Raw genomic sequence first — 24151 nt, 5'->3', positions numbered from 1 at the left:
TTCATTAAACGTGTTGACATGCAGAACATGCAGCATGTCTCCTTCAAGGAGGAAGAAGGGCAGACGCTGTGGGACGAAGAGAACAGGGGTTGAACATTTTCATCTCAGTGTGGTTTGGGAAACCCGGACGATCAGCTGCTCCTCATCCCGCTGGAGACTTGAAATGACTGATGCCAATAACAGCGGGAACTGATTCTGGAGCCTTGAAAGGTGGGATTGTTTCTCTCTACTGAGCGAAGTTAATAAAATAATGATGCAGATATTTGTATGTATCTATTCTCCTCTCTCTCTCTCTTAAAACTCTGGCAGGTCATCCAAGTTTGTTTTTCGTGTTTCCTTCTCCTAGTTGAGTTTTATTATGTGTGTTAATGTGCCTCATTTTCTTAATCTTAGAAGTCTTAGACCAATATTAAGTGCATATTCATCTCCCACTTAGCTCCTACATATTCCTTCTCATGTCTTAACAGGAATTTATTCAATTCAAACTGGATTTTAGGGGAGTAAATGTAAAAGCTTCTGGCAGCTTGTAAATTCAAGTCAACTGCAGCTCAGAAATCCTGCTTTTGTGTTTGTCTGTCGTCTCTGGGGTGTTGTAAATGAGTTGGAATGAAATAATTTACATTTTAAAGATGTATAACTATACTTCATTTAAGTGTAAAACAACTGTTTCTTTCGTTTTTGTTGACTTGTTTATCCAAAATGTTTCCAACAATGTTCAAACCCAGATTTTATTTCATCAACATTTCATTCTTGTCATATTCTCTTTACCAGTGGTTTTGTACGTCTCTGCTTTAACTCCTGAGGAAAAACGGCAAATGATAAATGAAAAACAGTGTTAATCAGTTGGCTCTTTTTTCCTTCACCTGTTTGTATCGGTCACTTGTAATGAATCACGATTAGTAATAAAAACTTTTTAAAAATTGCTTTTCCAGCAATGGTGGTGGAGATAAAACTCCCATGATCCCACGCTGCTTTATGACTTCATAAAACATGACCTTTGTTATTGTTTTGACTGAGGGACCCCTAGTGGCCAAAGTTGCATATTGAACATTTAAATAAAACTAAATAGTGAAATTAAGTATATTTTCTGCAGTGATAAAGAAGGAGGAAAACTTTTTCCTCACAGTTTCTTCTTCCTCCTCAGTTTCAGGTTGCTGAGCGTCCAGCGGGGGTTCGTCATGTCTAACATCAACGTCACTGAGCTGCAGTCGCTCCTGCTGTCCTTCCTGCAGCACTGCCTGAACAGAACAAGCGTGCTGTCTCCACCGATACCTCAGAACCACACCTCCCAGCAGGATGTGCACTACGCGACTGGAGCCAGGGCCCACGCTCAGTCTCAGGGAATCGTGTACATCATTCTGGTGGTTGGCTTGTTCAGCTTCTTCACGTTCGGCATCATGCTCAGCTTCATTCGCTCCAAGAAGCTAGAGAGCTCTCAAGACCCGTACCACCAGTACATCGCCCGCGACTGGACCAAGGTCACGACTCCCTCCAGGGCCGTCGCTCAGGCTCTGCACAGGGAGGCTGCAGGAAACGGGGCCAGCAGCAAGGAGCCAGTCGTCATCTGCAACCCTGCAACACTGGATCAGCTGTCGGACTAGAATAGGACATTTCACACTTTTAAAGAAATAACAGTCTCAACACAGAAACACTATTACACGAGATCTTTAATTACCTTAACTCTAAATGTCACATAGCAACGAAAAAGTCTCAGTGTTAGGTTTGTAGTTTAAGGTCAGTGATTTCACAGAAATGACTTGTATCATTAAAAACTACTTCATGTTGTAATCAGAAGTAAAATTGTTTCAACCGTCTGTCTGACTTCTTGATTCAGACTGTGAGCAAAGCAGGTGAACGAGGTGTCAAGGTGTCAAATAATTTAGGAAAAGTCTCCAGAGTTCAGTGCATGTCTGAAAACACCTTTAGATTTTTTGTGTTTTCATCGGAATAAATTCAGCATCCAAGACAAAAGGCCTCGTTTGGTGTTTTTATGTTTAATTACTGCGTTGGCTCGTTTTTTCTCGTCCTTTCTCCGCTCTCGTTCTTTCTCTCTCTCTCTCTGCTGCTCCAGTCTGTGTTGGTGGGCTCCTTTCACAGCACGCTCCATCTCCCTGGACATGCTGAAGTGAACCATTTGCATGTTGAGCATCGGTACAATCAGGTTGTAATCGTCCACCATCTTGTTTAGTTTCACCAACTGCTCCTCTACAGATGCACACAGCTGATCCCACTGGCTGTGCTCTATGGGGGTCATGGGCTCACCAAGCCTGGCCCTCCCCTCCAATAACCGCTTTCGGAAATGAGCAGTCGTCTCTCGGATGTCGCGTTGCGTCACGACCCAGGATGGCTGGTAACCATTTTCTATGAGGATGCGGTTGAGGTTGTGGGTCATAGGATCAGCGTACGGATTGTGCTCAAACTTGTTGAGGGGCTTTCCAGCTCCACTCAGGTTCGTGAAGTCCCCGCGGGCCATGGACTCCTGGATCAGGTCCTCCACGAGCCGCTCCACAGCCTGGGTGATCTTGATCTTCCTGCTGCGCTGACGCAAATCCCGTTCCACAAGAGCTCCCTCTGCAGCAGCTGCCCTCTCATGCTCCCTCTGCCGGTAGTTCAAAATCTCCTCAGACGCCCGGTCGACACGAATCTGCTGGTACTGACGCTCACGCTGGCTGGGCGTGCCTGAGCCCATACCGTCATAGCTGAGGTAGTGTCTGTGTGGGAGTGCTGCACCTCTGGACTTGTCCTCCTCTTCCACTTCCTGCCCCCAGCCAGCTGGTTTGGTCTTACTCTGATGTGCCAGCACAGCGCGGTAGGCCTCCTCCACACGGGCAAACAGTGCTGAATCTGCGGTCGTAGCCCCAGAGTCTGGATGGTACAGTTTGGCCAGATGCAGGTAGGCCTCTTTCACCTGCGCAGGACTGCTCTGCCCCTCATCAGGCAGCTGCAGGAGCCTGTAGCTCTCTCGCAGGCTGCGGCTGATCTGGGGGCCGGAGCTGAGTGCTCTGAGCAACAGGGACCGTCGAGACAAGACGAGCAGGACACGGCCATGATAGGTGTCGCTGCGGGAAACCAGGAGGAGGAAAGTGCAACTCATGTCTGGAAGCCACCTGTGGAATTAAAAAGCAAAGGAGTCTGTCAATGTAGTAGATATCTTACAGAGATACATACATCTTTCTATTCGTAAGTAGGTTTAGTAGTTCCAGTAGTATAAAAGAATAAATAGAGTATATAATCTAGTCAAGATACCAGGTAAAATTATAGGGGTTAGTCAGATCCAGGTCTGTTGACCTATTGTTCAGGGAGTTTGAGTTCCTGCCACCTGGTGGTCGCTTTAAGATGTGGCGGTAGTTCTCTAAAGGACCAATTTAATTTTTCCAAATTTTTTGTGTGTCAATTGTGACCTGTGTTTAATTGTCTTAGTGTTTTTACATACACCTGTATTTTGAAACTTATATGTGATAGATTATTTTTACACATTAGGGAAATGTGTTATATGGGCACTGCACAGACATGTATTTATCCACAGTGTAGGAGCCATCTACAATAGTCAATCCCTGTTTATGTAACTCTTGGGTTCATTATTATATTGATAATCAGACAATCTGGTTATTTTCTTCTGTGTACAGTTCATTCAGTTCTTTGGGTTTCGTACTACTGGTCAGAAAGTAAAAAGCATCTGAAGACACAATATTAGACTCTGGGAACATGCAACAGGCACCTCACAATATGTTGAAGCTGTTTAAGAGAACAAGGGGTTTGAAACCTAATCCTAAACAAGTTAGTTTTAATAGAGACGTTCATGGTTAATACAACTAATGCAAAATATGTGCAATACCACATATTACTTACTATTTATCTTTACTACTTCCTGACACTTTTGTTTAGTACAAGTTTTTTTTGTCTCATGTAATATGCTTATTTCATTCTCATTTATATTGCATTTATATCCAGCATTACTCTGCTATAGGCTCAGTCTGCAGGCGTTTCTGTGTGTTCTCTTGTTTCATTCAGCTTTCTGCTCTCATATGTAATAGAACCGCACATTTCACTGCTTTATCCAACTTGTTGAGGTTGCCTATTGATTTAGATATTAAGTTTTCTGCACTTTCTATACATACTTACTCTTTACTTTCTACATGGGAAGTATGTAATGTATTTTTATGTTCAGAACCCGAGGAAGACGAATGGCACACGCATGTGTTTCCAATGGGGATCCTCCACTACTCTGTATACACTTTATATTTCTAATTCACTCAGCATTACACTTATTTTTCACTTTTATTAGATTTACTACACATATATCCTATACACTGTATTCTATGATATGTTGTGATACTGTAAACTTGGAGCAAACGACTTTCCTTCAGGATTAAAACAGTATAACCTTATAATATCATATCTGAGTATTTTAATGAGTATTTTAATGAGTATTTTAATGAGTATTCTCCTGTGAATGTCAGAGCTGAGTCTGTTTAATCATCACATGAGTGACACGTTAGAAACATGATGGAAACGTGAGGTTCACGACTCGTTGATTGAAGACGCTGATTAAAGAAAGTCTCGTTTCCCTGGACATCAACACAAAGGTGAATAGAAGCTTCGGCCACAGACCTGATTAGTTTGAGAACCTCCGGAGAAAAGTGTCCCAGGAGACAGACAGTGTGTCCACTTGACTGAGCTGCAGAGGACAGACAGAGTGCTGCTGCTGCTGCTGCTTCTGACCGGGCACCAGGCCATCAGGCGTATCACCGCCACCTACTGGACTGGAGTGCGAACACATGATTGTAACGTGCAAAGAATGGTGGAATAACGTTTTCACATGTATGTCTTCATTTAAAATACACACACACACACACACACACACACACAGACAGACAGGCAGGCACGCACACACACACACACACACACTACACAAAAATACTTTCGCTACTACAGTTGCTTCTTCTTCTGAATAGGCATCAAACAATCAGGTGTATTACCTCCATCTACTGGACTGGAGTGTGAATACATGATTGTAAACTGCAACTATATATTCATTTAAAATGCACACACACACACACACAATATATATATATATATATATTCTGTTGCTACTGCTGCTTCTTCTTCTGATAAAAAGGTTGGCATCCAACAGTTAAATACATGATTATAACCTGCAAAAAATGGTGGAATAAAGTTTGGGTATGTATATTTTCATTTAAAAAACACACACATACACCTACACTTACACACACACACACACACACACATACACACACACACACACACACACACACACAGTACAAAAAAATACTTTTGCTACTACTACTAGTGCTTCTTCTTCTGAATAGGCATCAGACAATCAGGTGTATTACCTCCATCTACTGGACTGGAGTGTGAATACATGATTGTAAACTGCAACTATATATTCATTTAAAATGCACACACACACACACACACAATATATATATATATATATATATATATATATATATATATATATATATATATATATATATATATATACTGTTGCTACTGCTGCTTCTTCTTCTGATAAAAAGGTTGGCATCCAACAGTTAAATACACACTCCTTTTACTATTATCACCTGGTCACTATGAGTGAAAAGCAGAGGCCAGAACACTTTGGTTCTGACGAAAGGAAAGGTACATCAAGAATTTCTCTCTTCTTTACTCTCTGTGTCACAACCACTCCTGCAGCACAGTTCTTCATCTGAATGTCGGCATTAAGGAGATGGATGGGTTAAACCTCGGTAAACATTTTAAAGCACTGCAGCTGAAGCCGACTGCTGAGACTTAATATGCCGGGAAACGTCCAAAACCAATTCCTTCTTCTCGGCATGGGTAAAAAAAGGTTTTGCCAAGAAGCGACAAAGTCTCCCTACAACATGGCACTGGTAACGTCCATCATGATATCAGTAAAAACGTCCTGAATAATCACAGACTAAAAATCAATGTGCACATTTTTAAAAACATGTGATTTCTAAACTCTATTACATCATTATGATGACTTCATACACAATGTGTAAGACTCTCCATCTACTACAAATGTAAGAACCACAAAAATAAATCAAACATTTTATCATATATTTAAAAAAACTTTTAAATGAAGTTCCAATAGCAAATTATCTTTAGAGGAAATGAAAGTGCACACAAGAGAGTTTAAAACAGTTTTTAATCGTAATAAAAGTGTGTTTGTTCTCACAATTCATTTTTCATGATTCTACATGTTGTGTTAAACCTGACAGGGAGCCTCATAACATATGATTGTTCAAAAATTAAGACTAAAATCAAAAGCAGTTCTGATAAACCTTAAAAAATCCAAGTAGAAAAACAATGCATTAACATTAATACGTCATCAATGATTACGAATTTAAAAAAAAGTCAAAGGACAAGACACAAGTCATGTTTGGTCAAGAAATGGATTTCACCATCACATTTTCTATTTTCCCTGCAGGTCCTCTACGAGATACGGTTCATTTTTCTTCAGGATTTCGTAGAAGATGTCTCTGCAGGTTTCACTGGCTCTCAGGGATGTAGAGAAGAGCTCCCTCATCTTCTCCTGAGAAGTCAACAGAGCCCGGATTTTAGCATAAGCTTCTTGCTGGATGACATCTTTCTCCAACAGCTCATCCAGAATTGGTTCAATGCAGCTCACTCTGCTGATCAGCTGAAGTTTATGTTTGTCCACAAAGTGCTTTTCTGAGGAAAAGAAGAGAATAAACAAACATTCTGTTAGAACCAAACACTTCACACTTTTGTTTTGGAGTCTTAAAGAACCCCCACCTTCTATAATAGAAGTGTAGATGTGTAAGATTCATCAAATATTCAATAGAGACAATGCATGATCTTGGATTTTCTGAGAAAAGGCCTCTGGCACTGCTCACTGTTTTTCAGTTGTTCATGTACTACATTTGTTAAGGTGTGGAAATTAAACACAAACATGGTGCATGTATAAAGTTTATGGGGCTTCATAAACTTTGTCACGTCTGAATCCCTTTTACGTGAAGCACTTTCAACCCTTTACCTTCAGGCATAATGTTGTTGGGTCGACTCCAGTTTAAGTTTGAGAGTTAAATGTAACGTTAACTAAGCACGTGCGGAGATGTTTATGTTACGTTTCCATAACATAACACTAGAGTAGAAGCCTTTTACTGACAAGACGTCGTACTACCTGAGCATCCCCCCTCTGCTTTTCCGTTTCCAGCTGTTGCTCCACTTGAGGCTTTTGCAGCTGAAACAAATTTGGGAACAATTTTAAATTGTTTAATTATTGATTGGTCTGAGATGAGGGTTTATGCTCATATACTGTTTTCTCCAAACACAAAGCAAGCAAACAGCTTTATTTCATGGTCTAAAGACAAAATTAAAGATTAGCAGGTTTTGGTGGACTAATGGAAAATCCAGTGGTATTCTATTTTCTTCTCTTCTACTTTACATGGATATTGTATTATTGATATACAGTTTTCTGACTGAACTTGTCTGAACATATATGATGTCAAATAACCTTCTATGGTCAAATTACAAGGTGAAGTCCAGTTCAAAGTATATGTCCACTTTGGAGAAGGCTAAAACTTAATGTGAAACTGCAAACAACCAGAAAAGAACTCACCGTCACTGGATCCAGAGTTTGAGGATAGTTTAGCGAACTCCTCAACTGAGGAAACATAAAAAGACAGTTAAGTTGTCTTAAGAGAAGTAGGCTTCATGTGAAAAAACGTTTCAATAGAGTTGAGTGTAGCAGTGAAATCTGGATGGGAAGTAATACAGGACAAGTGAAGTGAGTGACTCAGTGTATGAAACCCAACAGGGATTGTGGGCATTGGGAAAATATTACATTAACCACGTCATAATGGGGCTGCCTATTACTAGTTTCATCCAAAAAGTAGAGCCTGACAAGAAATATCCAAAAGGACAATTATTTATGATAAACTGACCACTAATAAATATTAAAGATTAATAAAGTCATATTAATATTATTTAGCCCTCGGACCAAAATAGTAACAGCTTTGAGCTATGAACTCTTCATAGAATAATCAGGAAAAAGGTGACTTTTAAAACAATTTTTTCTTCAGTTTTTTGGCGGCTTAATGTGAATAAATGTTGCTGTTAACTTTAGCCTGTGACACGCAATTGCTGTTATACATAAAACGAGGCACATACAGCGCTCCTTAGGACTACAGCAGAAAATAACAGGAGGAAAATTACTTGGAAAACAATTTGGCTTCTCCACAAAACATTTCTTGTACTTGTAAAAGTAATTGAGTACATTGATAAATAGTGCAAATATATATCCCACCCCAAAAATTGTAATCATGATTTGTGGATATTGATAAGATTTAACAATTTTGTAGGACTGAAGATGAAACAACTAAACACTAGTTACATGAATGTCAAAACATCAGGATTCTTATTATTATAAAACCACAACGTTCACTAAACTGCAGGAGCAAAAAAATCTGCCTTTAAACTTAGAAGAAAAAAAGAGGCGTTGATTATTGTGATAATTATCAATATTGATTAATATGAAAGGTTTTAGCCACAATTACAAACAAGACTCTAATATGATTGTTTAACTCTCTGCAGAAATGTTATAAATGTCCTACTTCTCTTGTTAAGGTAAAACAATTGATCTATTATTGTTTATTAGAGTTTCCAATTCACCTTTTCATTATCATTACACGTTAATCTTTACATCACCATACGTCTTGTACCACTGACATGTTGTTTGTAAGTTTTTATGATGGATTCCTTAAATTTTTTTGTATAATAACACAAATATTTATTTTGTCTGTAAATACGTGTAAATTATTGCCTGTATTCTTGCATGTAGACTTTGATACCGACGTTCTTCTGCTACTTATCTCTTCTCACCGAGTCTTTCTGCTTCTTGGTTGCAGTCGATCTCTCGGAGAATCTCCGCAGCCACGGACACTGCTGCTCTCTCGGTGAAGGTAGAGACCAGGACGTCGGTGAGATCCAGGAAGTTCTTCCCCTCCACTCGGCTGCGTCTGACCCGAGGCTCCTCCCGGCGGTCCAAGAGCTGGTGGCGGAACTTCACCAGGTTCTGCTCGGACAGATCCTCCAGCGTGTCCGCTAAAAGCTTCTTCGCGCTTTTAGGCGCCATGGTTCACCGACACGGTTCACCGACACAGCCTCTGACCCGATGCCTCCGAAAGTGAAAGTGAATGAAGTGTGCTGCCTTCACGTGCTGTCGGAAATACCAAGATCGGTCCAGTGATTCACAGATTGATTTTCGTTTTTTTAATCATTTCTTTGTTTGGCTTTATTAGAACGCATACAGACATTTGTTTCACTGTTTCCAAAAGAAAGTTAATTTATTTAAATATCAAATAGTTCATTAATGGTTTATAATTGTATTAAACATTCAACACATTGGTTGTTTGGTTATCGGCTAGTTGGTTAGTTGGTTGGCTGAATTGCTGGTTAGTTGCTTATAAGGTTAGTTAGTTGGTTGATTGCTTGCTTGCTTACATGGTGAGTTGGTTGGTTAGCTGGTTGGTTGGTTGTTTGGTTGGTTGGTTAGTTAGGCTGGAGCCGCGTTCATGCATAGATCACAGGGGACATTTAGACTTTTTTTTTTTTACTGTTTTTACATTTGAAGAAGTGGTCACCATTTACTTCAATTTTATGGGATTTGACTGCAACAAGTGGTGAGTAGATAATGAGTGCATTTTTTATTTCTGGGTGAACTGTCCCTTCAAGGAAAGCCGTAAAAATATCCAAATTCCGACGGCATTGAAGGCATCTTCTTTGGCGGGCAAATGACAGTCTGTCGACATGTTGTACTTCCACGTGACCTCGCTTCAAACTAAGCGCGCGAAAATCTCACTTTAACGAATCGATCTCTCTTTAAATCAAATCTACGGAAACAACACGTGCAGGCTGCTGAGAGATGTCGCGCACAATAAGCACACGTCTCTTACAGGCGCTGGAGAGTCTGAGCGGTAACGACCTGGATAAGTTTTGTTTCCAACTGAGGGACCGCAGGGAAGAGCCGAAGATCAGTCGCAGAGAGATGGAGGATAAAAGTCCTGTGAAGATCGCAGACGTCCTGGTTTCTAAGTTCACGGTACTGGGAGCTCTTAAAGTGGTTTTGGAGACACTGAGGCTGATCGACTGTAACCAGGAGGCTCAGACACTGGGTGAGTCTAATTCATGTCCGAGAGACACACATTAGATTTTGAATTCATGTGTATTTTTGCTAGTTAATAACTCATAGCAGCTCCATAAATAAAACTTAAAGGTCCAGTGTGTAAGATTTAGGTGAAAGGGATCTATTGGCAGAAATGGAGTCCGTATTAAACCCATATAACAATGAAACGTAACTGAAGCTTGATATTTTACAGTTTAACCATGAACTTTATTACAAACAACTATAAATAAAAGAATCCACAAATACAACCAGATATATAGAACTATTTAGAATTAAGTAAATAACATCATTTTAAAATGTAAAGATATAAAATGTATGTATGTATATGTATATGTAAAATACATAAATGCACTTTTTTGTATGAACATATCTGTAGACATTGTATTGATCCCTGAACATCTCAATGACACGAGTACATGGCAGTTGTCAGGGAGACTTAACGTTAGATTGAAATGATGCTGTCACATTGATGAGCGGTTTGTAGTGTGTCAGACAGTTAGAGTCTCTGTCTGAGTGTTATTCTGTCAAATAAAAATTTTCATATCAGAGCTGTCAGCAAATATAAACCCTGGTACCGCTCCGTCTGTGAAAGGCTCATAACTGACCATTTTTACTGACCAACCGATAAACCAGTTGCACTCTAGTCAAAAGAAAGTCAAAGTCAGAAAATAACAATATTCTTAAAACCCTGTTATCTTTCTCTACAGAATCAAAGACCAAAGCTTGTGTGGACGTAAGTTCAACATCACACAGTGAAATTCAGAGATTCTCTATCACAGGTGGCTGGTCATTAATAAAGATACATTGCTGGGTTGTTTTGGTTTTGATTTTTCTTTCTCTTCTTTAGAAAGGTGATCCCATTTTTCGCAAGACCTCTAACGGGAAGTTGGACACAAAGCCCTCACAGGAGGCTGAGAACTATGCAGCCGGGCAGTCTGCTTTAAAAGCTGCTCAACAAGGAGGTGCTCCTGTGAAGATGAAGAAGCCAGAGGAGGTGGAGGCTGACGCCAAGGCTCACGTTCTCTCTGAGGGCGGAGACCCTGGAAACGACCGGCTGGTTCTGAGCAGATATGTGATGCAGTTTGGCAAGTACAAAGGTCAAAACTTCAAATGGCTGTTGGAGAATGATGTGCGCTACGCTGCCAAATTGCTGGCTCACCACCAGAGGGAGCGAGAGCACTCAGTGAGCCAGAGTCCAATGACGGCCCAAAAGGTACTGCAGAGGAAGATGAGATGCTGTGCCACACTGACATTTGAAGCAGGATTTGTTTATATAAAAAAAAAAGGAGCTCAGCTAAAGTTAGGAGAATAGTTGGAGAATACATGATTTAAAATAAAATACAATGTCCAAAAGAGAGGCCTGTGAGGAAAGGCAAGTTTATTACTGTTTTTTCATTTTGCAGAATTAAACCAAAAATACGAAATCGATTTCCACCAAACCTAGTGGAGGGTGAGATGAACCCATTCAATCTTAGTGTGGATGTGGATAAAAGGGCAGATCCAGGAATTTGTCTGAAACTTCTAATTGCTGATCCAGGAGCCGCTGCTCATGATCTGAGAAGATCAGAGGTTTATTTTTTCTCTACGCTTTAAAAATGAATTAAAGAACAGCATAGTCTAGACTCCATGATGTTCGTAGCCTTAGCTCTTAAGCTATTGGCAGTGCCTTGCACAACTTAAAGGAACAAATTGGGAGAACTGTTCACATATTATTCCTTTGTGGTTTTATTTTGTTTGCCAGTGGTGAATTGGACACTGATACCAATCTTTATCAATTTTCTTACTGTTCTGTCTTTGAATTTTATGTTGTGAATGTATGCATGTATGTGAATAAACTGTTAATCAGTTTGTTTGCAAACTTGAATTGCATAGAAAGAGCTTTAATATATGACACAAACTCTTCTTTTATTTGAAGGTTTCCTTGACTAAATACGCGATTCCTTACCCTGAGGTTTTGGAAGAAGTCAGATTTCATCGTGGGGTTGATAGAGCCAAAGAGAGATCCCTCCAGCCAGGCAAAAAGGGAGTGGCCCTCGTTGGTTTTGGTCGTCACGAAACGGAGACGCTGAAGGATCTGTATGAGTCGAAGGACAAGGACAGAATCAGGTTTGATAAAATTCAAGAGTGAAAAGCTTTAGATGGTGTTGTTGGTGCATCAGCAGACATTACAGGCCACTGCTCTCCCCTCTACACACAGCTATGTCCACTTCCTCCGAGGAATGAAGTCAACCTGTGATCCTGGGACCAAGATGGACGCAGCCATCAGATACATTTTACAGCGTGACCGGGGGCGGGCTGCAGCCGCCACTGCAACCAGGAACAGACGGAGTAACATAGACCAGTATGCCAGTTCCTCAAGGTATGTGTTGTACTTTGGGAAAGTTTAGTTGTACTTTCTTCTACTATCTGTGTATTTAGTGCACTGGAGATCTGTATTCTGCACGTTTTATAATAAATAACTTTATAATAAATGTCTTTCATTTGATTCATCTCTCCACTATGAATTAAGTACTTTCTCCCAACAGTGGATTGATTTTAAGTTATACTCTAGTCATTCATTATTTTATCTTTTAAATGGATAACCCATTAACATATAGAGCAGAGGTCACTAATAGGAAGACACCAGTCTGGATCCAGACCCAGAACAATAACCCATAAATCTGCTGAGCAGTGAGCGAGTGAGATGGAATTTATTTAAGATGCACATTTAAAAAAAAGCTTTCTATTATGTATTTAATTTTTTATGTGACATGAGAAAAGAGCTTTTATTTTTTAAGAGAGTACAAATCGCTTCAGTTCATTGTGAAAACTGACAAATGTTCAATAAGTATTGAACATTTTATTGCATTTTACTTTGATGGGACAGTCAGTTGTTGACAATGCACAAACGTTGATATATCTAATATTCAGTACCAATAATGTTAGCTAGACATTATGATGTTCCAGATTTTGCTTAAAGAAATCTTATATCTCAGATTTTTCATTGTGAACTGCTGCTCCAGAGGAAAACACATCTCATTATCACTTGTTGCAGGCTGTTTAGTATATTTTACATATTTGTGTGGAGAATGTTAAAAACTGCGTGGATATATTCGGTCAAATTTTATGTATTAATTGTGTTCAACTGGAATGTCTTCTCAACAAATGTTCTCCTTGGTGAAAGAAATTGCAGTTTAGTCTCTAGAATGTCCCTGACCATGTTTTATAAGGGTCGGCTCACTCATGCAGTTTCCTTTTTGTTGCACCTGCAGGCCCAAGGTGAACAGGACCTGATGGAGGGCACAACAATCCTGTCTTCTCCGTTACTGACAAAATCCTCTTTGGAGGCTCCTGTGGCATACTCTAAATTTCCCTCAGGATCAATCAAGTATCTATCTCTCTATCTCTCTATCTCTCTATCTCTCTATCTCTCTATCTATCTCTCTATCTATCTATCTATCTGTCTATCTGTCTATCTGTCTATCTATCTGTCTATCTATCTATATATCCATGTGTTTATCTATCTATCTATCTATCTATCTATCTATCTATCTATCTATCTATCTATATATCCATGTGTTTATCTATCTATCTATCTATCTATCTATCTATCTATCTATCTATCTATCTATCTATCTATCTATCTATCTATCTATCTATCTATCTATCTATATATCCATGTGTTTATCTATCTATCTATCTATCTATCTATCTGTCTATCTGTCTATCTGTCTATCTATCTGTCTATCTATCTATATATCCATGTGTTTATCTATCTATCTATCTATCTATCTATCTATCTATCTATCTATCTATCTATATATCCATGTGTTTATCTATCTATCTATCTATCTATCTATCTATCTATCTATCTATCTATCTATCTATCTATCTATCTATCTATCTATCTATCTATCTATCTATCCATGTGTTTATCTGTCTGCCTCGTTAGATACAAGTACAATCATCCAAAGCCGTTTATTGAGGGAGCATTTTCTAAAGGGCTTACCCTATGCTGAGAAAAGATCATGTAAAAATGCATCATGAGGATAAATGATTCAGTGACTAATTGTAGCTTGGACATAGATGGAAACATCTTCTCTACTTGTGGTCTTCTTACTTGTTTTTGTTTTCTTGTTTTTAAAATGTAGAGTTCTTTTATCTAAACCAGCCGTTCCCAAACTTCAGAATGTTGCGGCCCAATTTGAAAACTGAAACATTTGTGCGGCCCACCCACACCTTTAATCACAACTATATGATAGATTCTAAACAATTTTACTCTGCAAATGTAGCCTGTTGATTTAAAATTGTAAAATTGTCGGTGACTGATTCAATCCATTCATTAAAGCCACAGAGGAAAAGCGACTCATGAAAGTTTTTTATGGATGAAAAAAACTACAAAACACTGAGGCCTTCAGTTTCTGTAGATGCTCCTCGTGATGACACTATTCTTGGTGAGTGGTTCATTCAGTGTGGTGCAATAAGGTTCACTTGCTTGAAGAGATCATACGTGTTGTACTTCAATGACACTGGTTGATTACCTCCACAAAGACGTTATGATTTAATCTGTGTTTGTTTGTCTTGAACAACATCTTGAACTCCCAGCCGTCTCCCGTCCAGGAGATGAAGGTACGACAGGCCGAGTCCAGAAGTAGTTCCAGTAAAAACTGCCACAACTGGATTGGACCAGAACCTGAATGAATAAATGAATACATACACAGATTCATTTGGTTACAGAGGGCAAGTAGATTATAAAACAACATGTGAGATTTGATTAACCTGTAATAATCAGATGTTGGAGAAATATTCAACTAGCACTGCAGCAAAAAAATACTTTTTAATTCAGTATCCAAAAAGAAAAAATATAGAGGAATAGTCTTATACTTACTTTATACTGCTGAATAATTATTATTAATGGAATAATGTATTGAATGTTAAATGGATTGCATTTGTATACTGCTTTCCTAGTCGTATATGTTTTATTTACACTATATGCTGCGATATAGCAGAGCCGTCAAGGGCAGTTTGGGGTTCAGTATCCTGCTCAAGGGCACTTTGGCATGCAGAATACATGAGCCGGGGATCGAACCACCGGCCATCTGGTTAGTGGACAAGCTTGACTCTACTTCATCACCAACCCCATAATCTGTGAGTAGCATTTTAAAGTTGTTAGCCCAGAGGAAGCTAATTTATGGCTTAATACACTAATCAATAGCAATGCATCATATTTTATACTTTTCATATCAATTTAAATGTGGCATTGAGTGTAAAAAAGTACAAGAACCTCAAAGTTGGGTGAATGTATACAATGGTATTGTTGTGCCATAATGCATTAAACGTGATACCATAAAATGGTGTGCCTTTCGGCATTCAATAAATTTGGTTATCAAAATAAAATATAAAATATAAATATTTTATTATTAATTTTAAATAATAACTTCAATTGATTAAAGTTACCTCGGGGTACCACCCTTCAAAGGAAGGAAAAAGATAGCCAATTTATTGAATAAGTCTCATAAAAGTACAAACTACAAATTTGGAACTCTGATTAACAATTAAATTAATAACTATAACCAAAATTACCATATAGATAGTTAGCTAAGTTGAAGGATATGGAGTTCTTGACAGTGTAGAGGTTGGCAAAATTTACTTATGCAACATTAATGAAAAAACATTTGTGAAAGAAAAACATTTATTATGAATATAATAAAGTATAAAAACACAAATTACTAATGGTGTAATTACTAAACAAAGACAGGTATGTGTGTGTGTCTGTGTGAGTCAGCGTGCTTTCAAAATGGCGGCTGGCCAAAGCGATAACACCCTTCCCCCACCTATTGGAATGTTTACGACCTGTAGAGATAATGAGGTGAAGAGTTATGCGTGTGTCTGTGTGTGTGCCAAATTAGAGAAAGTTGCTAGATGCATGCACGGAAGGACTGAAGAGCATAACTAACATTAACTTTCTCAACAACTTGTAACCACAATATCACAACACCACAAATCAAACTTATAAACGTCACACAGAATCGAATAAACAGTCTTGCTTAGCCTAGTATAATTATTAAGCCCAGTTGTGTTACCCGTCCGTGGAAAGGGGAAAAAGGTAGTTGCTGTGCAGTTCGAAGTCCTGTGAAGTCGTCTGGCTGGTTGTGTGGCTCCTGCCTTAGTGATTCTGTTGAGCTGTGTAGCTCAGTTGCTGGTTGAAGTTTTCAAGCAGGACATCGAGTCGCTGCTTGAAGGGTTGGTAGAGCTTGGAGCGCGAGGAGGTTTCCTTGGTGAGATGAGCTGGAAGCTGCACCTTTGTGCTCCTCTCGAAGAGTTGGATGGAAAGAGAAGATGTGAGCTGGAGAAGAGGCTCGACAGCCTTCTCTCCGTGGAGGGAGTGTAGAAAGAGAGAGAAAATAGGGGGAGCAGGCCTTATATTGGCCCGGTGACCTCACAGGTCATGGGGTCCAGAGTGACCAATGGGAGTTGAAACCTGTGTCCCTAGGGGGGTTTTCACACCTCTGTGACGTTGATGGCCCCTGGGAGACTGAGTCCTGGAGGGACATGCGGCTTCAGGCTTTTGATTGCACATATAGGCAGAGCTTTGGTCTCCCAAACACCATGTCCCAACAGTATATTCTCACCTGGATAGGCCGACATCCCTGGCATATGGCCCTCCCTGTCTGGTCTCTGAGGGTGTGGGTTTTTGCGTTTGGCCACACGGGGGCAGTACGGCTCTGAGGACTGAGGGCTGGAGTTTGAGGGGCAGGAGGCCAGGGGCAGGTGAGGTAGGGGGGTGGCGAAGCTGGGAGAATGGGTATTCCGGACAGAAGGACGACGAATGCCTCTGTCCGTCAGAGTCCTATTAGCTCTGATCCATCTAGAGTTTCCAATTCACCTTTTCATTATCATTTCACGTTAATCTTTACATCACCATACGTCTTGTACCATTGACATGTTGTTTGTAAGTTTTTATGATAGATTCCTTATAATTTTTTGTATAATAACACAAATATTTATTTTGCCTGTAAATACGTGTAAATTATTGCCTGTATTCTTGCATGTAGACTTTGATACCGACATTCTTCTGCTACTTATCTCTTCTCACCGAGTCTTTCTGCTTCTTGGTTGCAGTCGATCTCTCGAAGAATCTCCGCAGCCACGGACACTGCTGCTCTCTCGGTGAAGGTGGAGACCAGGACGTCGGTGAGATCCAGGAACTTCTTCCCCTCCACTCGACTCGCGCTTTTAGGCGCCATGTTTCACAGACACAGCCTCTGACGACCGAAAGTGAAAGTGAATGAAGTGTGCTGCCTTCACGTGCTGTCGGCAATACCAAGATCAGTCCAGTGATTTACAGAAGTCCTATTTACTTACATTTTTTGGGATTGGGCTGCAACACTGTTTACACCTGAAACTCCCAAAATGTTTTGTGGACTCAAACACCTCACGCACCTTTCCATTGGCATAGTGGTGAGTAGATAATGAGTGAATTTAAATTTCTGGGTGAACTATCCCTTCAAGGAATGCCGTAAAAATATCCAAATTCCGATGGCATTGAAGGCATCTTCATTGGCGGGCCAATTACAGTCTGCCGACATGTTGTACTTCCGCGTGACCTCGCTTTAAACTAAGCGTGCGCAATCTTACTTTAACGAAACGATCTCTCTTTAAATCAAATCTATGGAAACAAAACGTGCAGGCTGCTGAGAGATGTCGCACACAATAAGCACACGTCTCTTGCAGGCGCTGGAGAATCTGAGCGGTAACGACCTGGAGAAGTTTTGTTTCCATCTGAGGGACCGCAGGGAAGAGCCGAAGATCAGGCGCGGACAGGTGGACGAGAAAAGTCCTGTGAAGATCACAGGACTCCTGGTTTCTACGTTCACGGAACCGGGAGCTCTTAAAGTGGTTTTGGAGACACTGAGGCTGATCGACTGTAACCAGGAGGCTCAGACACTGGGTGAGTCTAATTCATGTCACAGCAGGGTCAGATAAGGACGATTCCAAAAGAAGGCGCAGTATTGACAGCAAATATAAACCCTGGTACCGCTCCGTCTGTGAAAGGCTCATAACTGACCATTTTTACTGACCAACCGATAAACCAGTTGGACTCTAGTCAAAAGAAAGTCAAAGTCAGAGAATAACAATATTCTTAAAACCCTGTTCTCTTTCTCTACAGAATCAAAGACCAAAGCTTGTGTGGACGTAAGTTCAACATCACACAGTGAAATTCAGAGATTCTCTATCACAGGTGGCTGGTCATTAATAAAGATACATTGCTGGGTTGTTTTGGTTTAGATTTTTCTTTCTCTTCTTTAGAAAGGTGATCCCAAGACCTCTAACGGGAAGTTGGACAGAAAGCCCTTGCAGGAGGTTGAGAACTATGCAGACGGGAAGTTTCCTTTAAAAGCTGCTCAACAAGGAGGTGCTCCTGTGAAGATGGTGAAGCAAGAGGAGGTGGCTGATCACCAGAGGGAGGGAGAGCCCTCAGTGAGCCAGAGTCCAATGACGGCCCAAAAGGTACTGCAGAGGAAGATGAGATGCTGTGCCACACTGACATTTGAAGCAGGATTTGTTTATAAAAAAAAAAAAGAGCTCAGCTAAAGTTAGGAGAATAGTTGGAGAATACGTGATTGAAAATAAAATATAATGTCCTAAAGAGAGGCCTGTGAGGAAAGGCAAGTTTATTACTGTTTTTTCATTTTGCAGAATTAAACCAAAAATACGAAATCGATTTCCACCAAACTTAGTGGAGGGTGAGATGAACCCATTCAATCTTAGTGTGGATGTGGATAAAGGGGCAGATCCAGGAATTTGTCTGAAACTTATTTTTATAGAAGTTCTAATTGCTGATCCAGGAGCCGCTGCTCATGATCTGAGAAATCTAAGAGTGGAAAGTGAGCAGAGAAGATCAGAGGTTTATTTTTTCTCTACGCTTTAAAAATGAATTAAAGAACAGCATAGTCTAGACTCCATGATGTTTGTAGCCTTAGCTCTTACGCTATTGGCAGTGCCTTGCACAATTTAACGGACCTAATTGGGAGAACTGTTCACATATTATTCCTTTGTGGTTTTATTTTGTTTGCCACTGGTGAATTGGACACTGCTATCAATCTTTATCAATTGTCTTACTGTTCTGTCTCTGAATTTTATGTTGTGAATGTATGCATGTATGTGAATAAACTGTTAATCAGTTTGTTTGAAAACTTGAATTGCATAGAAAGAGCTTTAATTATGACACAAACTCTGACTATATACGCGATTCCTTACCATAAGCACACGTGTCTTGCAGGCGCAGGAGAGTCTAAGCAGTAACGACCTGGAGAGGTTTGGTTTCCATCTGAGGAACCGCAGGGACGAGCCGAAGATCAGTCGCAGACAGGTGGAGAAGAAAAGTCCTGTGGAGATCACAGACGTCCAGGTTACTAAGTGCACGGAACTGGGAGCTCTTAAAGTGGCTTTTGAGACACTGAGGCTGATGGACTGTAACCACGAGGCTGAGACACTGGGTGAGTCTAAACCCAATCCCATTTCACCCCTTGGCCCTACCACTTGTTTTCGAGGGTTATCTTTCCCCTTTAAACAGATTCACAAGGGGTAGTGGTTGAAATATTCCCCTACGATTAGGGACAGTCCTTCAAGAAGCCGTTACATCATCAGTAGTCGATGCGAAAGTACGGGATTATCATGCAAAAAAAAAACATATAACAATGAAACGTAACTGAAGCTTGATATTTTACAGTTTAACCATAAACTTTATTACAAACAACTATAAATAAAAGAAACCACAAATACAACCAGATATATAGAACTATTTAGAATTAAGTAAATAACATCATTTTAAAATGTAAAGATACATAAATTGACTTTTTTGTATGAACATATCTGTAGACATTGTATTGATCACTGAACATCTCAATGACACGAGTACATGGCAGTTGTCAGGGAGACTTAACGTTAGATTGAAATGATGCTGTCACATCGATGAGCGGTTTGTAGTGTGTCAGACAGTTAGAGTCTCTGTCTGAGTGTTATTCTGTCAAATAAAATTTTTCATATCAGAGCTGTCAGCAAATATAAACCCTGGTACCGCTCCGTCTGTGAAAGGCTCATAACTGACCATTTTTACTGACCAACCGATAAACCAGTTGGACTCTAGTCAAAAGAAAGTCAAAGTCAGAAAATAACAATATTCTTAAAACCCTGTTATCTTTCTCTACAGAATCAAAGACCAAAGCTTGTGTGGACGTAAGTTCAACATCACACAGTGAAATTCAGAGATTCTCTATCACAGGTGGCTGGTCATTAATAAAGATACATTGCTGGATTGTTTTGGTTTTGATTTTTTTTTCTCTTCTTTAGAAAGGTGATCCCATTTTTCGCAAGACCTCTAACGGGAAGTTGGACACAAAGCCCTCACAGGAGGCTGAGAACTATGCAGCCGGGCAGTCTGCTTTAAAAGCTGCTCAACAAGGAGGTGCTCCTGTGAAGATGAAGAAGCCAGAGGAGGTGGAGGCTGACGCCAAGGCTCACGTTCTCTCTGAGGGCGGAGACCCTGGCAACGACCGGCTGGTTCTGAGCAGATATGTGATTCAGTTTGGCAAGTACAAAGGTCAAAACTTCAAATGGCTGTTGGAGAATGATGTGCGCTACGCTGCCATATTGGTGGCTCACCACCAGAGGGAGCAAGAGCACTCAGTGAGCCAGAGTCCAATGACGGCCCAAAAGGTACTGCAGAGGAAGATGAGATGCTGTGCCACACTGACATTTGAAGCAGGATTTGTTTATTTAAAAAAAAGAGCTCAGCTAAAGTTAGGAGAATAGTTGGAGAATACATGATTGAAAATAAAATACAATGTCCAAAAGAGAGGCCTGTGAGGAAAGGCAAGTTTATTACTGTTTTTTCATTTTGCAGAATTAAACCAAAAATACGAAATCGATTTCCACCAAACTTAGTGGAGGGTGAGATGAACCCATTCAATCTTAGTGTGGATGTGGATAAAAGGGCAGATCCAGGAATTTGTCTGAAACTTCTAATTGCTGATCCAGGAGCCGCTGCTCATGATCTGAGAAGATCAGAGGTTTATTTTTTCTCTACGCTTTAAAAATGAATTAAAGAACAGCATAGTCTAGACTCCATGATGTTCGTAGCCTTAGCTCTTAAGCTATTGGCAGTGCCTTGCACAACTTAAAGGAACAAATTGGGAGAACTGTTCACATATTATTCCTTTGTGGTTTTATTTTGTTTGCCAGTGGTGAATTGGACACTGATACCAATCTTTATCAATTTTCTTACTGTTCTGTCTTTGAATTTTATGTTGTGAATGTATGCATGTATGTGAATAAACTGTTAATCAGTTTGTTTGCAAACTTGAATTGCATAGAAAGAGCTTTAATATATGACACAAACTCTTCTTTTATTTGAAGGTTTCCTTGACTAAATATGCGATTCCTTACCCTGAGGTTTTGGGAGAAGTCAGATTTCAGCGTGGGGTTGATAGAGCCAAAGAGAGATCCCTCCAGCCAGGCCAAGAGGGGGTGGCCCTCGTTGGTTTTGGTCGTCACGAAACGGAGACGCTGAAGGATCTGTATGAGTCGAAGGACAAGGACAGAATCAGGTTTGATAAAACTCAAGAGTGAAAAGCTTTAGATGGTGTTGTTGGTGCATCAGCAGACATTACAGGCCACTGCTCTCCCCTCTACACACAGCTATGTCCACTTCCTCCGAGGAATGAAGTCAACCTGTGATCCTGGGACCAAGATGGACGCAGCCATCAGATACATTTTACAGCGTGACCGGGGGCGGGCTGCAGCCGCCACTGCAACCAGGAACAGACAGAGTAACAGAAACCAGTATGCCAGTTCCTCAAGGTATGTGTTGTACTTTGGGAAAGTTTAGTTGTACTTTCTTCTACTATCTGTGTATTTAGTGCACTGGAGATCTGTATTCTGCACGATTTATAATAAATAACTTTACAATAAATGTCTTTCATTTGATTCATCTCTCCACTATGAATTAAGTACTTTCTCCCAACAGTGGATTGATTTTAAGTTATAATCTAGTCATTCATTATTTTATCTTTTAAATGGATAACCCATTAACATATAGAGCAGAGGTCACTAATAGGAAGACACCAGTCTGGATCCAGACCCAGAACAATAACCCATAATTCCGATGAGCAGTGAGCGAGTGAGATGGAATTTATTTAAGATGCACATTTAAAAAAAAGCTTTCTATTATGTATTTAATTTTTTATGTGACATGAGAAAAGAGCTTTTATTTTTTAAGAGAGTACAAATCGCTTCAGTTCATTGTGAAAACTGACAATAAGTATTGAACATTTTATTGCATTTTACTTTGATGGGACAGTCAGTTGTTGACAATGCACAAACGTTGATATATCTAATATTCAGTACCAATAATGGTAGCTAGACATTATGATGTTCCAGATTTTGCTTAAAGAAATCTTATATCTCAGATTTTTCATTGTGAACTGCTGCTCCAGAGGAAAACACATCTCATTATCACTTGTTGCAGGCTGTTTAGTATATTTTGCATATTTGTGTGGGGAATGTTAAAAACTGCGTGGATATATTCGGTCAAATTTTATGTATTAATTGTGTTCAACTGGAATGTCTTCTCAACAAATGTTCTCCTTGGTGAAAGAAATTGCAGTTTAGTCTCTAGAATGTCCCTGACCATGTTTTATAAGGGTCGGCTCACTCATGCAGTTTCCTTTTTGTTGCACCTGCAGGCCCAAGGTGAACAGGACCTGATGGAGGGCACAACAATCCTGTCTTCTCCGTTACTGACAAAATCCTCTTTGGAGGCTCCTGTGGCATACTCTAAATTTCTCTCAGGATCAATCAAGTATCTCTCTCTCTATCTCTCTATCTCTCTATCTCTCTATCTATCTGTCTATCTCTCTATCTCACTGTCTATCTGTCTGTCTATCTATCTATCTATATATCCATGTGTTTATCTATCTATCTGTCTATCTATCTATCTATCTATCTATCTATCTATCTATCCATGTGTTTATCTGTCTGCCTCGTTAGATACAAGTACAATCATCCAAAGCCATTTATTGAGGGAGCATTTTCTAAAGGGCTTACCCTATGCTGAGAAAAGATCATGTAAAAATGCATCATGAGGATAAATGATTCAGTGACTAATTGTAGCTTGGACATAGATGGAAACATCTTCTCTACTTGTGGTCTTCTTACTTGTTTTCTTGTTTTTAAAATGTAGAGTCATTTTATCTTTTATCAATTGTACTCTGCAAATGTAGCCTGTTGATTTAAAATTGTAAAATTGTCGGTGACTGATTCAATTCATTCATTAAAGCCACAGAGGAAAAGCGACTCATGAAAGTTTTTTATGGATGAAAAAAACTACAAAACACTGAGGCCTTCAGTTTCTGTAGATGCTCCTCGTGATGACACTATTCTTGGTGAGTGGTTCATTCAGTGTGGTGCAATAAGGTTCACTTGCTTGAAGAGATCATACGTGTTGTACTTCAATGACACTGGTTGATTACCTCCACAAAGACGTTATGATTTAATCTGTGTTTGTTTGTCTATTAAATAGCAGGATTATGCAAAAACTACTGGACTATTACTACAAAATTTAGGGGAAGGGGGCGTTATTGGTCAGGAAAGAACCTGTTATCCAGATCAGGAGGAGGACTCAGGACCAGGTCATGTCTATATAGTTGTATATGATGCAGAGAAATGTGTTTTTTAACTTTTTGACTTCATAAATCATACAGCCAACTAAAAAGACGAGAACAGAGCCATGCTGATTTTACACAACCTGGCAACCCGATAGGTGCTCTTGTTAATGTCTGACCTATAAAACATCAGTAAATGTTGTATCAACTATTAATAGCGGCACTTAATCTGTAATAAACAGTACCTTGTAAGAGAGTGTCAATTTAGGATAGATGAAAGTTAAATTGAGGAAACATATATTTTCATAATCAAATGCAGAATACTAAATAAGAA

The 24151-nt window shown here is 39.7% G+C and overlaps 5 protein-coding genes across 10 annotated transcripts; 3 read left to right on the top strand and 2 right to left on the bottom strand.

Annotated features, from left to right (window-relative positions):
• The first annotated feature begins 76 nt into the window (after positions 1–76).
• LOC117777223 (potassium voltage-gated channel subfamily E member 2) lies at positions 77–1701 on the top strand. Of its 2 annotated transcripts, none has more exons than XM_034611855.1 (2): positions 77–210; positions 1145–1701. In XM_034611855.1, the coding sequence occupies exon 2, from the start codon at positions 1179–1181 to the stop codon at positions 1599–1601; it is 423 nt and encodes a 140-aa protein (XP_034467746.1). In that variant the 5' UTR covers positions 77–210; positions 1145–1178; the 3' UTR covers positions 1602–1701. The 2 variants fall into 2 exon arrangements, with proteins under 2 accessions (XP_034467746.1, XP_034467747.1); XM_034611856.1 differs by lacking the exon at positions 77–210 and adding an exon at positions 775–806 and having other exon boundaries at positions 1109–1701.
• dnajc28 (DnaJ (Hsp40) homolog, subfamily C, member 28) lies at positions 1650–4881 on the bottom strand. 2 transcript variants are annotated; one of them, XM_034611839.1, is made up of 2 exons: positions 4612–4881; positions 1650–3107 (listed from the first exon to the last, which is right to left on the bottom strand). In XM_034611839.1, exon 2 carries the CDS (start codon positions 3092–3094, stop codon positions 1940–1942), a length of 1155 nt encoding a protein of 384 aa, XP_034467730.1. In that variant the 5' UTR covers positions 3095–3107; positions 4612–4881; the 3' UTR covers positions 1650–1939. The 2 variants fall into 2 exon arrangements, with proteins under 2 accessions (XP_034467730.1, XP_034467731.1); XM_034611840.1 differs by having other exon boundaries at positions 1650–3096.
• Positions 4882–6154: 1273 nt separating this feature from the next.
• On the bottom strand, positions 6155–9168 carry pycard (PYD and CARD domain containing). Of its 2 annotated transcripts, XM_034611852.1 has the most exons (4): positions 8872–9168; positions 7610–7654; positions 7172–7231; positions 6155–6699 (listed from the first exon to the last, which is right to left on the bottom strand). In XM_034611852.1, the coding sequence occupies exons 1-4, from the start codon at positions 9122–9124 to the stop codon at positions 6440–6442; spliced, it is 618 nt and encodes a 205-aa protein (XP_034467743.1). In that variant the 5' UTR covers positions 9125–9168; the 3' UTR covers positions 6155–6439. The 2 variants fall into 2 exon arrangements, with proteins under 2 accessions (XP_034467743.1, XP_034467744.1); XM_034611853.1 differs by lacking the exon at positions 7172–7231 and having other exon boundaries at positions 8872–9154.
• A 622-nt stretch (positions 9169–9790) lies between these two features.
• LOC117777217 lies at positions 9791–13738 on the top strand. Its single transcript, XM_034611847.1, has 6 exons — positions 9791–10163; positions 10882–10907; positions 11022–11387; positions 12090–12280; positions 12372–12533; positions 13426–13738. Exons 1-6 carry the CDS (start codon positions 9914–9916, stop codon positions 13445–13447), a joined length of 1017 nt encoding a protein of 338 aa, XP_034467738.1. The 5' UTR covers positions 9791–9913; the 3' UTR covers positions 13448–13738.
• Positions 13739–17790: 4052 nt separating this feature from the next.
• LOC117777216 lies at positions 17791–23062 on the top strand. Of its 3 annotated transcripts, none has more exons than XM_034611843.1 (6): positions 17791–18104; positions 18324–18349; positions 20507–20872; positions 21572–21762; positions 21854–22015; positions 22900–23062. In XM_034611843.1, the coding sequence occupies exons 1-6, from the start codon at positions 17855–17857 to the stop codon at positions 22919–22921; spliced, it is 1017 nt and encodes a 338-aa protein (XP_034467734.1). In that variant the 5' UTR covers positions 17791–17854; the 3' UTR covers positions 22922–23062. The 3 variants fall into 3 exon arrangements, with proteins under 3 accessions (XP_034467734.1, XP_034467737.1, XP_034467735.1); XM_034611846.1 differs by lacking the exon at positions 20507–20872 and adding an exon at positions 18464–18664 and having other exon boundaries at positions 21608–21762; XM_034611844.1 differs by lacking the exon at positions 20507–20872 and adding an exon at positions 18464–18664.
• Positions 23063–24151: the final 1089 nt, after the last annotated feature.

The sequence above is a fragment of the Hippoglossus hippoglossus genome, chromosome 16 (genome assembly GCF_009819705.1).
Source record: "Hippoglossus hippoglossus isolate fHipHip1 chromosome 16, fHipHip1.pri, whole genome shotgun sequence".
Classification (NCBI taxonomy): domain Eukaryota; kingdom Metazoa; phylum Chordata; class Actinopteri; order Pleuronectiformes; family Pleuronectidae; genus Hippoglossus; species Hippoglossus hippoglossus.
Note: the sequence above shows the minus strand (reverse complement) of the source record. Positions and strands in the feature narration are given on the sequence as shown.